The 14,576-nt window shown below is 52.7% G+C and overlaps 3 protein-coding genes and 1 long non-coding RNA gene across 7 annotated transcripts; 2 read left to right on the forward strand and 2 right to left on the reverse strand.

Annotated features, from left to right (window-relative positions):
- The first annotated feature begins 799 nt into the window (after positions 1-799).
- Positions 800-3,320, forward strand: HSPB6 (heat shock protein family B (small) member 6). Its single transcript, XM_036274725.1, has 3 exons — positions 800-1,088; positions 2,010-2,132; positions 2,241-3,320. The coding sequence occupies exons 1-3, from the start codon at positions 891-893 to the stop codon at positions 2,418-2,420; spliced, it is 501 nt and encodes a 166-aa protein (XP_036130618.1). The 5' UTR covers positions 800-890; the 3' UTR covers positions 2,421-3,320.
- Positions 3,321-3,374: 54 nt separating this feature from the next.
- Positions 3,375-8,628, reverse strand: LIN37 (lin-37 DREAM MuvB core complex component). Of its 3 annotated transcripts, XM_036274712.1 has the most exons (10): positions 8,421-8,628; positions 6,377-6,436; positions 5,488-5,563; positions 5,257-5,307; positions 4,917-4,946; positions 4,756-4,841; positions 4,504-4,670; positions 3,742-3,882; positions 3,589-3,662; positions 3,376-3,504 (listed from the first exon to the last, which is right to left on the reverse strand). In XM_036274712.1, exons 1-10 carry the CDS (start codon positions 8,452-8,454, stop codon positions 3,423-3,425), a joined length of 801 nt encoding a protein of 266 aa, XP_036130605.1. In that variant the 5' UTR covers positions 8,455-8,628; the 3' UTR covers positions 3,376-3,422. The 3 variants fall into 3 exon arrangements, with proteins under 3 accessions (XP_036130604.1, XP_036130605.1, XP_036130603.1); XM_036274711.1 differs by lacking the exon at positions 6,377-6,436 and having other exon boundaries at positions 3,375-3,504; XM_036274710.1 differs by lacking the exon at positions 6,377-6,436 and having other exon boundaries at positions 5,257-5,310.
- Positions 8,629-10,522: 1,894 nt separating this feature from the next.
- On the reverse strand, positions 10,523-11,877 carry PSENEN (presenilin enhancer, gamma-secretase subunit). 2 transcript variants are annotated; one of them, XM_036274739.1, is made up of 4 exons: positions 11,790-11,877; positions 11,504-11,655; positions 10,999-11,103; positions 10,523-10,806 (listed from the first exon to the last, which is right to left on the reverse strand). In XM_036274739.1, the coding sequence occupies exons 2-4, from the start codon at positions 11,562-11,564 to the stop codon at positions 10,667-10,669; spliced, it is 306 nt and encodes a 101-aa protein (XP_036130632.1). In that variant the 5' UTR covers positions 11,565-11,655; positions 11,790-11,877; the 3' UTR covers positions 10,523-10,666. The 2 variants fall into 2 exon arrangements, with proteins under 2 accessions (XP_036130632.1, XP_036130633.1); XM_036274740.1 differs by lacking the exon at positions 11,790-11,877 and having other exon boundaries at positions 11,504-11,779.
- A 122-nt stretch (positions 11,878-11,999) lies between these two features.
- On the forward strand, positions 12,000-13,749 carry LOC118638679. The gene is made up of 3 exons (XR_004961124.1): positions 12,000-12,350; positions 12,702-12,864; positions 12,968-13,749. It is a non-coding gene; the product is annotated as an uncharacterized LOC118638679 (long non-coding RNA).
- Positions 13,750-14,576: the final 827 nt, after the last annotated feature.

Consider the following 14,576-nt stretch of genomic DNA (forward strand, 5'->3'; position numbering starts at 1 on the left):
AGTACACTCGCTTCCCTGCAGTCCTGTCTTCCAGCCACGCCCCCTCTTGCGGCGGAAATCTCGTCCAGACTCGAGTCCAAAAACCGTTTTTCTCGTTGCAGGGCAATCAGGGAGACTGACCCCTCTCTAACGGACGTTCCCTCCATCAGTTGGACCTGCAAGGTCCATCCGGCCCGGTCACCTAACTACTTTCGTCTTGCTGCAGGAGCAGCTGGTTGCGCCAAGTGCCAGGCCTGGGCTCCGGACCAGGTAGCAGGATCAAAACGAGCTATTTCGGGCCAGGCGCACGGCCCCCGGGGGGCCAGCCTGGACTCTTCTTGTCTCCGCCCCCTTGGCCGCTGCTCACCTGGCAGACCCCGCTACCCTGAGCATCCCAGGCTGAGTCAGAGGCACAGAATTAGGCCTGGCTTGCCGGGGGGCTGGGCTGATGGGAATAGGGTCTGTCCTGTGTCCTTCTGACAGTTTGGCTAGTCCACCGCATTCTCTGTACCCAGGATTCTGCTCTTAAGACTGCCATCTGCGTCAAATCCAGAGCTGCCTGCGGGGCGGGGGTGGAGTTAAGGGTCTGGGAGCTCTGCGGAGAACTTCTCAGGCCCTGGGTCCCAAGTGCCGCGGTGTACTCCCCACTCCCGGCAAGGCTCCGCCTCCTCAGCCTTAGTTTCCCTTTGGGAAATTGGAGAATCTTGATACCTCTCTGGTATCCAGCAGGAGCTTAATAAATGGCCAAGTCATTGTTGGCTTTCTAAATAAGGCTCTGTTAGTGGTTGGGTCTGGCCGCGGTCCGAGTGTCCCCGGGCGGCCGGCCGAGGGGCGGACACAGGGCGTACTATAAAGCAGCGGCGGCGCACGCAGGGGCACTACCGAGCCTCCGGTGGAGCAGGAGGAGCAGGATGGAGATCCCGGTGCCTGTGCAGCCGTCTTGGCTGCGCCGCGCCTCCGCCCCGTTGCCCGGGTTTTCGGCCCCCGGGCGCCTCTTCGACCAGCGCTTCGGCGAGGGGCTGCTGGAGGCCGAGCTCGCTGCGCTCTGCCCCGCCGCGCTGGCGCCCTACTACCTGCGCGCACCCAGCGTGGCGCTGCCTGCGGCCCAGGTGCCAGGCCTGGGGAGGGACTGTAACCCGACCACTTCCAAAGCTCAGGGTTCCGGTCACCCTGAGAGGGGTGAGGGAATGTCCCTTGACTTTGAGCGGGATGAAGAGGCCGGGCACTCAGAAGGGCTTCCGGAATTCCGGGAGTATGGAATTGTAGAGGCCAGATTACTAGAGAGGGTCGGAGGTCCCCGTCGATCTAAGGAGGGTCTCAGTTCTAAGGGGAACGATAGGGTGAAGAGGTCACTCTGAAGAGGGAGTCTTGGTGACTTTGAAAGAGGCTAGTAACCCAGGGAATGGGAGGGGGGGTGTTGGAATGGGAAGGGCGTAGGGGCTCCCAGTGACTTCTATGAAGAGGGAATGTTTTGTTACTCCTGGGGAAGAATTTGGAGACTGTATGGGGTGACCCTATGTATCCCAGAGAGGCAGAGGGGAGGGTCTTGTGATTTGAGAAGGGGGGTTGTCCACTCTGAGAAGTGGGGGAGGAGGACTAGTAACTGCTGAGGGTGCAAATGGTCTCGTGACTCCAGGGGAAGGTTAGAACGACTCTGGAGTTGGGAGAAGAGGCATCTTGGCGATTTCTGAAGGTGGGGGGCCAGGTGTGTGTGGCAGTAAGGGCCCCTGGGGCTCTGACAGGAAAGGGCTTGCGGAGTCAGTGTCCATGAGGACACGCTGACCATGGGGTTGTTGACACTGGTGGGGGAGTGCTCACTCTGAGAGGGTGGAGGTCCCTGACCTGTCAGGGAAGGGATGAGAGGATGAGATTAGTTATTTGGGATGAGGAGGTCATCCATGGCTATGAGTAGGAAAGGGGACTCCCCAGTTTCAGAGGCTAGGGTCAGCTGCACTAGAACCTAGGGGGGAGAGGCCTTGCTTGGGTCCTGGGAGCCCCGGCTGGCCCCATGACAATCCGGCTGTGCGCAGGTGCCGACCGACCCTGGGCATTTCTCTGTGCTACTGGACGTGAAGCATTTCTCGCCAGAGGAAATCGCAGTCAAGGTGGTTGGTGAACATGTGGAAGTGCACGCTCGCCATGAGGAGCGCCCGGTGAGCCTGCTGGCGGGCCAGAGCCAGAACCAGGGCGGGATCCGCGGACTGAAGGGAGGGGGGCAGCGACAGGGGAGGATGGGGCCAATCAAGCCTCTCCACTTCCAGGACGAGCACGGATATGTGGCTCGAGAGTTCCACCGCCGCTACCGTTTGCCGCCTGGCGTGGACCCTGCCACTGTGACGTCAGCATTGTCCCCTGAGGGCGTTCTGTCCATCCAGGCCTCACCCCCACTGGCCCAGGCCCCACCACCAGCTGCTGCCAAAGTGGGGTCTGGGCAGGCCTGAACCCTGGGAGCCGCCTCAGGCCATCTCTTTAAAGCCGACCTGACTCCACCCAGCCAGATATCCTGAGCTTGCCAAGACAAACCCACTCTCACCCCCTCCCACACACGCACGCACACACCAATCTGGGATTCAGTCCAGACTCTTCCAACCTAGACTCAGCCCTGATAACCTACACCTTTCCAGGGACACTCCTGCTCACACTCCCTCTGGTTCTCAAATCCCAACACCTTCCTAGCTTCCAGACCCTACAAGCACAACCCCTCAGCCTATAGTCTCCCATCCCCATTAACCCCTTTTTTGCCCTATAAACCTACTCCAAACTCTCTCCTAGTTCCTTCTCACTCATCTATGAAAACATGTCCACTCTGACACCAGATTATGATAGAGCCCTGTCCTTACCCTAGGCCAGTCAAGTATAACGCCCCCATCACCCCAAAGTCCCATACTGCAGACTTCCCACACTGGACCATCCAGGCCTGGTCTTCCCCTCATTCCAACCAGACACTCTACTCCCCACTACCCCACCCCACAACCCATCTTCTGACTTGAAACCTCAGCCAACCACCTTCAGACTCTTGAATCCCTTTTCTGACCCCCACCTTTGGAAACCTATTCTAGGCCAACCAGGACCCTCAACCTCAAAATGTAGATACTCTGCCCATCTCTCCAGACCCTGCAAAATGTCCTAACCCCCATCTCCAACTTTACCAAGGACACTCCAGTCACCTTGTCTTGACCCCTAAGTCTCTAACCACAGGCAATCCCCGTTCCAGACCTTCCCCTTATTCTCCAAGGCCCAGTCCAACAGCCGCTTTCTTTGATTCCCCACAATCTTTCTCCCTCCTTGAATTCCCCGCTGCCACATCCCCTTACTCCCTCAATAAATGTGTTACAGCTGTGCCAACTGTTTTATGTCTGAGCCAGGAAGGATGAGCTGGAGCAACCAGAGGCCAGTGTGAAGAGTGGACATGTTTATTGGGGTGGGGTGGAGTCAGGGGAACATCACTGTCGCTCATACATCTCCCGTAGGATCTTCATGCTTTCTGAGTAACGAAGCTGGTTCCGATGAGATGCCTCCTTCCACCTGCAGCGAGAGAGGGGAAGCGGAGGGAGGAGTCAGCGGTTGGGGCAGGAGACATAAAGGGGCAAGCAGGTTTGGGATGCTTACCTCTGGCGGATGCGTTTCCAGCGCTGCATGTTGCGGTAGATGAGTGTGGAGGGTGAGGGCTCAGGCTCAGAGGGCTGTGTAGACAGAGAAGCCAGGCTAGGTGGCCATGCCCAAGTCCCACAACATAGCCCCAGGCAAGCCTTGCAGACCCACCTCATCATCAGGGATACCCTGGATCTCGGGCTGCAGTGGGGATGGAATTCGGGATCTGCAGGCATCCCCAGGTGGCCCAGGGGCTGTGGGAGGAGGCAGCTTGTACACATCACAACTCTTGCTGTTGGTGACCTCTGAACCCTGGGGACACAAGAGCCGCATACCAGGCCCAAGAGAGTCAGAGAAGAGGGCCAGGGGTACACATTTTACCTCTCCTCCCTTTCCCAGTGACAATAAACATGAGGTTCTCACCAGGACCTATAGTTTGGAGTCATGTCTGAAGCATGGGGACCTTAACCTAGCTTGGGGGTCAGGTCTGTCTACCCCAGAGATCCCCATTTTCTCCTGTCCACCCCTGCCCAGCCAGTCCAGAGCCTCCCATCTATGTCTGCATAGCCCGGGGGGGGGGGGGGGGGGGCATTTGCTCCCTTAGATCAGGTGGCTACACCTATTTACACTAAGGACACCTCTCCGGCCTCCCAGCTCTTGGGGATCCCAATCTTAGAGGTCACACATATCAACCCAGAGGAACCCTGTCCCCTCCCCCTCCCAGACAGGTAGCCATGTCTGTCTGCTCTGGAGAGCTCCATCCATTCCCCCAGTCTAAGGAGTCACATCTGTGTGCCTCACTGGATCCAGGAGACATTTAAGGGACACAGAAACCTGTGCCTGTCTATCCCACTAGCTTGTGGGGAGGGTACCTTGTAACCATCTACCCACTCCCTCCCTGGCTGTTGGGCAAGGGGCTACCACCCATCCCACCTCCTCATCCTCAGGCAGTGGGGGCAGCGGTGAGCCAGGTGAGCGTTCGCGCTCACGCACTGTGGGGCTGTTGCGCATCCAGGCACGGCAGATTGGGTACAGCGGTGTGTTCTCACTGAACTGAGCCAAGTCCACACTCCGGTCAAACAGCTTAATCACATACGTGTCTAGGGTGGTGGGAGCGGGAGGTACGTGAACATGCTTACATAGCCCCCTACTGTTGACCGCCCTCTAGGGCTACCACCTACTCACTAGATCGCTGCGGCCCTCCTTCAGCCAGCCCATCATCCATTTCCCTCCTCTTCTTCCTCCGCTGGTGGGGGAAGCGGGCGGATGGCCTGTGTGAGTTGGGAGAACATTAGGACCAGCACTGTGGACCTCTTGTCACTTGGCTGAAACCCCTGCCACCTTACCGTTTGCCGGTGGCCACAATGGAGCAATCCCTGTGGGGAGAGACAGGGTGTCAGCAGACTGACCGTTGAACAAATGCCTGCTCAAAACCCCTCAGAGGATACTCTAAGGATACTGAGATCAAGCCTGAGATGCTCCCATGGACCCCACTAACCTCATAGGTTTGGGTCCCACCCACACCCCTGGGACTCTAGGTGCCAACTATGAGAGGACCTAAGCTTCTGCTGCCCCAGGGTCTTTGTACACAGAGTGGTTAAACTATGGCAGAGGAAGCACGGGGCTTGGGTGAGGGAAGTCATTCACCACAAACCCTCAGACACAGATCCCATCAACAAAACTTACTTGCTGTGGGTGTCTGAGGGCGTCTTCCTGGCTTCCTCATCCAGACGCTCCCTGCTAGCAGAAGAGAACTGTGGGCTCAGGGTTCCAAGGGCCCAGAGTGGGAAGGCAATGAGTGGCCTCTCCACTGGGCCCCTTCTTCCCTAAGCCAGGTTCTGGGGTCCCACCCAGATCCACCTAGAACCAGAGGGCCCAACTTAACCCCCATAACTCCATGCTGGCCCACGATCCAACCTGTCCATGTGACTCTTCTCTAGCAGACACTGCAGGACAGCATCCAGTTGGTTCCGGGCCTTAGCCATCTCCAACTCTGGGGAAGAGGGTACAAAGCAGAAGTCAGTTCCCAGGTCCAAGGCAGGTAGGCAGCCAACTGGGCTGGGGAAGGGCATGTGTAGCCAATCCTATGGCCAGGCCCAGGCATGCTGAGAGCGTGCAGTGGGCAGACTACTGAAGCGATGAGCAAGAACTCCGGGTTCCTGGGTTGTCCCACCTAAGACGTGTCATTTTACCTCACTGAGCCCATTTCCTCATCTTGAAAATGGGTCTCCAAATGAAACCCACTTGCTAGGACTTTTCTGAGATTTAAATAAACTATGTTGCATATGAATCTCTTAGCAGAATGCAATAAGTAACATGTACAGAGCGCTTATTATGTGCCAAGCATTGTTCCAAGCATATCACACATATTCACCCACTGAATTCTCACAATAACACTGGCAGATATATATGATTTTTTCCCCATTTGACAGATCATGAAACTGAGGCACGGAGATGTTAGGTAGTTGCCCAAAGTCACACAGCTAAGAAATCGCAGGGCTAAGGATGCACCCAGGCCATCTAGCTCCACAGCTGAAGTTATAAGGCAGAGACTCAAACTGGGTGCAGAACCTAGCCCCCAGATACGCTTTGTTTGGATGAGGCAGTGGTGTTATTTTTAAATCTGAATGAGTTCACAACGTTTAATTGGGAAGTTTCACCCAAAATACCCATTTTGCCCCAGCCCCCTTGAGAAAATGAGATCTGAACCCACCTTCCTGCATGTCACAGGCCCTACAGCCTGTGTTTGCCTCCCTTCATCACAGAACTTAAGGAGATAATGATGTTATAAATATTCTCCTCTCACCCTGTGAGGTGTTTGCTTTCCTCTTCCAACTAGTAGGTGCTCTGGTCCAGTGCTCAAAGCCTGGAAGGACACTTGGGGTTATGCTTTGGCCAGCCCTGTGACTTCCTAAGGAGACCAGAAGATGCAGGGATTCCTGACATCACTCAGAGGAGACAGGGTAGGGGTGTGGGATGAGGCAGCTGAGATTCCAGCAAAAAGCCTTGGACAGGAGCCAAGGTATGGATCATGCCCACATCTCTTTCTCTAGTGCCTACTTCTCTCCCGAACCTCAGACCTTGGGATCCCACGGACTCCTGGACATCACGCAGCCTCCTACCTACTGGGACCCACACCGGCCCCAGTGTTTCTCTAAACTTACCCTCTTTCCTGGGCCCCCATCTCAGGGGTAGCTCCGCTGTCTCCCAGTCCCTCCCTGAGCCTCAACATGGACACCTCTCTCCCTTCTCCGTCCCAACCCACCAACCTCTGTCTACTTGGCTTCCTGAGTTTCTCTCCCACCTATCCCAACCCTACCCTGCTCACCCTGGTCCATTTCCTTCCTTCCCCTGGGCCCCCAACCTCAGTTTCCCCTTCTGATCCACCCTCCACAAAGTGGCCAGGGATATCTTCCTAAAACCAATCCTGACCCTGATCTTCCTCTTAGAACTCTCCATGACTCTGCAGCATTCCCAAGATAGCCTGAGCTCTTCAGCCTGGTGTTCACAGGCCTCCATGACTATACCTACCCACACCCTCATTGTTGTCAGGCTCCCTATACTTTTCTTTATTTATTTATTTTGGTTAATCCTCACCGGAGGATATTTTTCCATTGATTTTTTGATAGAGTGGAAGGGAGGGAGAGAAAGAGACAGAGAAACATCGATGTGAAAGAGATACATTGATTGGTTGCCTACCACATAACCTTGACTGGGGCTGGGGTTCGAACCTGCAACCCAGGTACGTGCCCTTGACTGGGAATCAAACCCATGACCCTTTGGTCCATAGGCTGACTGAACCAAACTGGCCAGGGCAGGCCCCTTAGACTTTTCCACCCAAGATTTTTTTTTTGGCATTTGAAGGGTATCTTTATTAACTCACTTCTCAGTTGAAAACCCTCCCTTGGCTCCCCATTTCCCTCAGAGCAAAAGCCAAAGTCCTAATCCGGCCCCACAAGATCTGTTCCTCTCCCCTCCGCTCTTTGCCTCTGTCTCCTCACACTACCTACCTCACTCACTGTTCCATTCACACTGGCCTCCCACTGGTCCTTGAACAGGCTACCACTTCAGGGCTTTTTCTAAGCTATTTCCTTTGTCTGATTCACTGTGTCTGCTCCCATATCCTCATGGCTCTCTCTCTCACCTTGCCTGCCTCCTGATCTCACATTCTCCCTCCTGTTTCACTTTATTGCCACTTATACCATGTAACATCCTACATCATTTTACTACTATACTTTGTCTGGATTCTGTGCCTCTCCCACCGCCCTTAACATGCCAAGTCCTGGGTACCCATAAGCTCAGCCCCAACCCCCAAATGACTTCCTTTCTCTCAGCTCTGTTGCCCCATCTACCACATTTCCGACTTCTAGGATTATTGGTATACAGTGACTGCCAGGATTAAAACTTTCCTTGTGGCGGGCAGGAGCGGGGAGGAGGGTGTCAATGGGGTTAAAAAGGGAGGGGCATCTGGAATACAGATTTTTAAAAAAGTCCTTGTACTTCAGGCACTCATTACAATGAGCTTGACTCATGACCACTGCTGGAAATGGAAAAACTGAGGCACAGCCAAGAAAAGAGTCCTTCTCAGAGTCTCGGGGTCGGAATCCCCACAGGGCTGCGGCACCACACTGCCCGAGCCACCACCACTCAATCTCAAAGTTATCTTGAGCACAGCCCAGGAAGGTATGTAGGTGGCAGAAATCGTTCCATGCCTGGCATAGCGATAGTCAAGAAGGGCTGCGCGGAGAAGTCGCGCAGTCTGCCTTATCGCGATAACCCTGTCGATAGGGACTCCCGTACCCTGGTCAATCCCGTGCTCCCCTACAGGCCCCCGACATCCGAGTTCTCACCTGATTTCTCCACTTTCACCTTCACCGGGAACATGGTTTGGGTCTGGGGTCTGGCTAGCTGAGTCAGAGGAGCCTAAAAGGGCCTAGGATTACAAGTCAAGGCCGCAGGCAGACGGGGAGCGGTCAAAAAATAAGCTTCATGTGCGGGAAGTCTTCCACCCTGAACAGCGTCGGACCACGACCACTGCCGCAGCCACCACCTCTAGTAAGGCCCTTTGGTAGGGCCCCAGCGACAGTCGCTTGTTCCCATTAGTCAGTGTAACTGTCGATCTCGTACCCTGACCAATTGGCAGCTATTGCCGTCGGCTCTCGGCTCTAAGTCCCACCTTGCTGGGGACCGGTTTCCGGAAACAAACCAACGACATCCCGGAACGCTTTCTGGGAGGTGTAGTTCTAGCTCCCGAAGCTCAGTCGGAGAAACCGCGCCTGCGCCGCGCGAGGCACGGTGGGAGGGCATCGCGAGGTTTTTTGGAACTGGTAGTGTTAGCTTTGAATAAAACCCCTTTAGATATTAACAGGACTTATTTAACCGTGGGAGTTCCTCTTGCCCCTAAATGGTAGAAAAGTCTGGAGTTAGGCTTCGTTTCCTCTAATTGAGCACTCGCTGGGTGCCAGCTACCTATTACTCTCTTTTCAGGCACAACCTCATTCCTTCTTTTTCCAATTTTTATTAATTTTTGTTACAGATGTTTCTACTTTTCCCCCCCTAGACACCCTCCTCCCCATCCTAGCCCCCCACATCCCCCTGCATTGTTGTCTATGTTCATTGGTTATGCATATATGCATATAAGTTCCTTGGTTCATCTCCTCCATTCACCCCACCCCCTTACCCTGAGGTTTGTCAGTCTGAACCATACTCCTTTCTAGGTCTCTGCGTCTATTTCATTCATCAGATCACCTTGGTCATTATATTCCACAAATAAGTGAGATCATGTGGCAGTTCTCTTTCTCTGATTGGGTTATTTTGCTTAACATAATACTCTCGAGGTCCCTCCATGTTGTCTCAAAGGATAAGAGATCTTTCTTTCTTATAGCTGCATAGTATTCCATTGTGTATATGTACCACCGCTTTTTTATCCACTCATCTATTAATGAACACCTGGGCTGTTTCCAGATCTTAGCGATTGTAAATAGTGCTGCTATGAACATAGGGGTACATATATTCTTTCTGACTGGTGTTTCAGGCTTCTTAGGATATATTCCTAGAAGTGGAATCATTGGGTCAAATGGAAGTTCAATTTTTAATTTTTTGAGGAAACACCATACTGTTTTCCATAGTGGCTGCACCAGTCTGCATTCCCACCAGCAGTGTGCCAGAGTCCCCTTTTCACCACACCCTTGCCAGCACTTGTTGTTGGATAATTTATTGATGGCAGCCATTCTGACAGGTGTGAGGTGATACCTCATAGTTGTTTTAATTTGCATCTCTCTAATGCTCAGTGACGTTGAGCATTTCTTCCTATGTCTCTTGGCCATTTGTATGTCCTTTTTGGAGAGGTGTCTATTTAGGTCCTCTGCCCATTTTTTAATTGGGTTCACAACCTCATTCTTTATAATTTATTAGTGTGTGCGTCATTCTTCTAGGCACTGGGGACACACGGTGTACAGAACAAAAAAAATATTTGTCCTAATAGAATTTATATTTTAGAGCATGGGGGATAAACAATAAACAAAACATTGAAATGTTAGTTTGGTTAAGGAAGCTTTCTCTAATAAAGCAAACATCTCTTTCAGAAAACGGGAAATTTCATTTTACCTCATATGTCTTGACCCAGATAAATTCCAGGAGGTAGCATTGTGGTCCACACTTCAGAGAGTACGTAGGCCAAGTGGGAAAGTAATGTTTTCAAACTCACATACTACCAGTACAGGATAGCAACCCCTAGTAATAGAAGCATTATTCCTTTCTTGTTTTTGCATCTGTAAAACAGGTTTTTGGAGCAGGACAGTTCCTATTTCAGAGGGTTATGAGTAGTATTCAGTGGAAAAAATGCACAGAATGTGTGAAGCACTAACCCTGGAACAAAGTAAGAATTCAGTGAATGTTTCTGAATATTAATAATTTTGTTTCAATGTCCAAAAGATCTCAGGAAGTCAACATAGAGAATTAGGATCATTTATTGGGGGATGTCAACAGAGAACACAAGAGACGGGAATAAGTATTAGGGGCTTGAGAGTGTGGGCTCAGAGTAGAGGAGTCCATCCTGAGAGAATGATCAGGTCCCAGGCCTGTGCTGAAGAAGTTTTCAGGGAGTACCCAGGGGTATGGTGAAGGAGAGGTAGTCCCCAAGGGCGCCCCAACGGGGCCGGTAGATCTGGAAGATGGTGATCCAGGTGGTGAGTACAATCACCCAGAAGAGGAAGCCCACAGCTGAGCGCCAGACATCTGTAAGGAGTAACAGGAGTGGGTAAGGTTGGCTTCCACCTGCTCTCTGATCACATCCAGACCAGTTCTCTCTCCTCTTCCACAGAGCCCTAGAATTCTGGAACTTCCATCGTTGCATCCCACCAAAGCTCCACGTCCACTCCCCAACCCCTACCCCCCAATGGCTTTCCTTCAACTGTGCCCTGGACTCACAGCCTTTGATTTGGCTCTGCTCTGTATATGCCGGGGCAAGGAAGGCCTCTCGGAAGAACCAGAAGATGTTGACCAACCAGAGAAAAGGCAGGAAAGCAAACCCACCTAAAGAGAAATAAAACAAACTGAACATAAAGCAATGAGTATCCTCCCCAACGCCCACCTAGAGGATTTATTTGGAAGGTCCTTCCCAACCCAAGTTCAAATTGAGATCTCTGCTATTAGGGACTCAGGTATCGAGGGCCCCTCCCTGGGATCCAGGAAATCTGACTCCTCAGCCATCTCTTTTTCAGGAGCCAGGAGTCCAGTCCTCAACTCCCCTCTTCTTTTGGGACCAAGAAGCTCTTGAGACCCAGCCTCCTCCTTCCTCAGGACCCAGGCCCTTCCCTCAGACCCAGGAGTCCGCGCTCCCAACCGCTTCATCCCTTCGATCCAAGAATCCAGCCCCCCAGAACTTATTCTTGTCCGCTCCCTTCTCCTTGGACCCTAGGAGATTGGCCCTTACCCAGGTAGTACTTCCGGCACAGGTTCAACTTCTCCTCGTTGGATACCCGCTCCAAGTTCATAGTTGCGCTGGGGCCGGTCTTCTCGAGGGTCTGCGGGGCAAGACCCAAGCCTTGACTCTGTGAGATGCAAGGATCGCGAAAATCCACGCTCCTTTTACGACAAAACAGAGATAAAATGAAGGATGGGTTTGCTGCAAGTAGGGCACCTGCGCCCCCACCAGCAAGCTGATTGCGTTGGGACGCTCTTTATGTCTATTGGGGTGCGTAAAACGATCCCCATCTCACCAGTGGAGTTTACTTCCTCCGGGTGGATGCCTTTGCGGCTTTCAACTACCGACGTTTGCGTGAGATGCCGCAAGCCTCTCTGGAATTTGTAGTCTTTTTTACCAGGCAGAGCTGCACGCATGCGCTTTCAGGGACTTTCTGTCGGCGACTGTGGCGCGGGCGCAGGCCTCCGATGCGCAAGCGCATTAGGGAGTTTCTGAGCGTGTGCTAAGCAGCCGAAGGCAGCGAGTAACTACACCTCCCAATGCTCTTAAGCAACGGAAGTGACTTAGAGCAGACTGAATTAGAGGGTTCGGGTAAAAATGACTGAATATTTAGCTGCGATATTCGAGACTGAGGACAAGTGAGAACGGGCGCAAGCAATGGCCCATCGCGGGGCCGGGAACGGCGTACTTAGTTCCCTGGTTGCTGGGCGGCGTGGGTATCAAGCCTCCCTGGCCATCGGTTCGCCTCTGTCTTTGCACCTCTTCCAGGCTTAACTGCTCTTTTTATTTTAAGGTCGGGGTCTGCCGGCATGGGGACCGGTGCTCCCGGCTTCACAACAAACCAACTTTCAGCCAGGTGAGACTTGGCACCGAGCCTAAGGGGTTAACGCCTCCCGGCCGTTCCCCTTCTGTTGTCCATCATCAGGAGGTCCCGCTTTTTCCGTATTTCTTAGGTCCCCCACCCTACCGCCCCGCTTTTTTCTTGTCGAACCTCTACAAATTCCTCCCGCAACCTTCAGGCCCTCCTCCCAGGAACTTGGCCACGCTCCCGTACATACGGACTACGTCCCGGTTTCCTTAAGGACATGCATCACAGATGCACTCAAGATGCTTAGCCTTCATTCTCTGCTGCAAGGTCCCACACCAACCCCTTTGCACATAGCCCTGCCCTCTGTGCTCAGGCTCTGCCCCTCTTAATTCTATTCAGACCATAGTGCTGCTCAGCTTGTACCGGAATCCTTAGAACACCGCCCAAACCGCAGACGAATGGCACTGCGAGGGACCATTTCTTGGGGGCAGGGCAGATAGCCCTCAGCAGGCCACCCCCTGATTCCACTCGACCCTCTCCAGGTTGCCTGAGCAACGTGGAGGTACAAGAACACTGTGATAACTTCTTTGAAGTGAGGGTTGGCAGGGGTGGGTTGAGTTTCTTGTGGGCCAGGACCTCAGCTAAACACTTCCTGGTTTCTGCAGGAGCTGTTCACAGAACTGCAGGAGAAGTCCAGGGAGATTGAAGAGATGAATGTGTGTGACAATTTGGGGAACCACCTCATGGGCAATGTCTTTGTGAAGGTGCCTGCTTTCCCGCCATTAGAGCCCAGAAGTAGGGGCATTTCAGTACGTAAAGGCCACCACTGAAGTTTCATAGCTTGAAGTCCGTCACTAAATCCAGTCCAACCCCAGAGCTGCTAACTAATCCCCTGAAGATTTCTGAGTTTGACTGCGGACCCTGACTGACTTTCCCCTCAGTTTTGGTTTGAAGAGGATGCTGAGCCGGCAGGAGTTGAACTCAGTAACCGCTGGTTGAGTGGGCAGGCTGTGCGTGCTGAGCTGTCTCCTGTCTCCGACTTCCGGGAGTTATGCTGTCAACAGTATGAGATAGGGTATGGCAGTACAGGGGTGGCATGGGCACCTGGAGTCCCAGACCCCTGTGTGTGTGTTGGTGGGGCTGTCAATGATAATGTCCCCCTCCAGTCATCCATTTATTCATTTATCCTCAACCTAGAGAATGTACCCGTGGTGGCTTCTGCAACTTTATGCACCTGCAACTCATCTCCCGGAAGCTATATGGGTAGTAACCCAGGCATAGGTATCTCAGGACCAGCCTGCTAAGACTTCTTATACCCTAACGTTCCTTTATTTTGAGATGAATCTGATCCTATGCCTCAATAACAGTGTCTCAAGTCTTTGGTATCCTAAGACTAGCACTGAGCCCCAACACCCAAACCATCCTGAGATCCAAATCCAAGAGCTTGGATCTCTAATCCTGAGATCAGCCCCTGAGCACCTATCCTAGACCACCCCCCAGGAACTCTAGTTACTTCATCACCTGCTCTGCCCCATGCCTCTAACCCTCCTCTTTCCATTCCAGTCCCCAGGTCACCCCCATGGTCCCATACCCACCACCTTCCCCAAGAAAGAAACCAACAACATTCCCCAGACCACTGGCGTGGCTGCTTCTGAGATCCTGGCCCTCTTACGCTCCACCCCTGACAGATATTCCTGGCCAGGATCCCTCAAAGTGAAAGGGGTGGGAGAGAATAATACAGAACTAATCATAATAGGGTGCTAGCCATAGTTACAAGAAATGTTGAACCCTTACTCTGTTAATTTGATTGCTTTGTTCTGATTAAAGAAAGCCCATTCTGACCTAGCTGGGAGCTGTACACCCTGGATGTTTACCTCAGGAATGCTGTCCATTCTCCTTATCTGAGAACTGTCCCTGCACCCCGCCATGGAAAGACTAACAACATTAGAGTCTTGGAGGCAGAGCACTAGAGACAGCCCACTTTTCTCCAGCTCCCATTACTTCCCCATGCCTGTAATCTGTGTTCCTCCCTTTGCCTAATTCCCCAACTATTTTGCCCATTGATGTTCCCTGTTGTCTACTTCCCCATGTAATACCTGATATAAGCGACCTGCTATGGAAGGAGAGCAGAGCAGATTTTTGCAGGATGACTTGGCTGCTCTCCCATACTTTCGGCAATATAGGAATAAACGCTCATATACGAGATTCAACCTTGTCTCTGCTTAATTGGCTCAAGTAGTAACAGGAAGCCTGGACCCATTTGTTGTCTGTTTT

Source organism: Molossus molossus, unplaced genomic scaffold, assembly GCF_014108415.1.
Source record: "Molossus molossus isolate mMolMol1 unplaced genomic scaffold, mMolMol1.p scaffold_m16_p_21, whole genome shotgun sequence".
NCBI classification, from domain to species: Eukaryota; Metazoa; Chordata; class Mammalia; order Chiroptera; family Molossidae; genus Molossus; species Molossus molossus.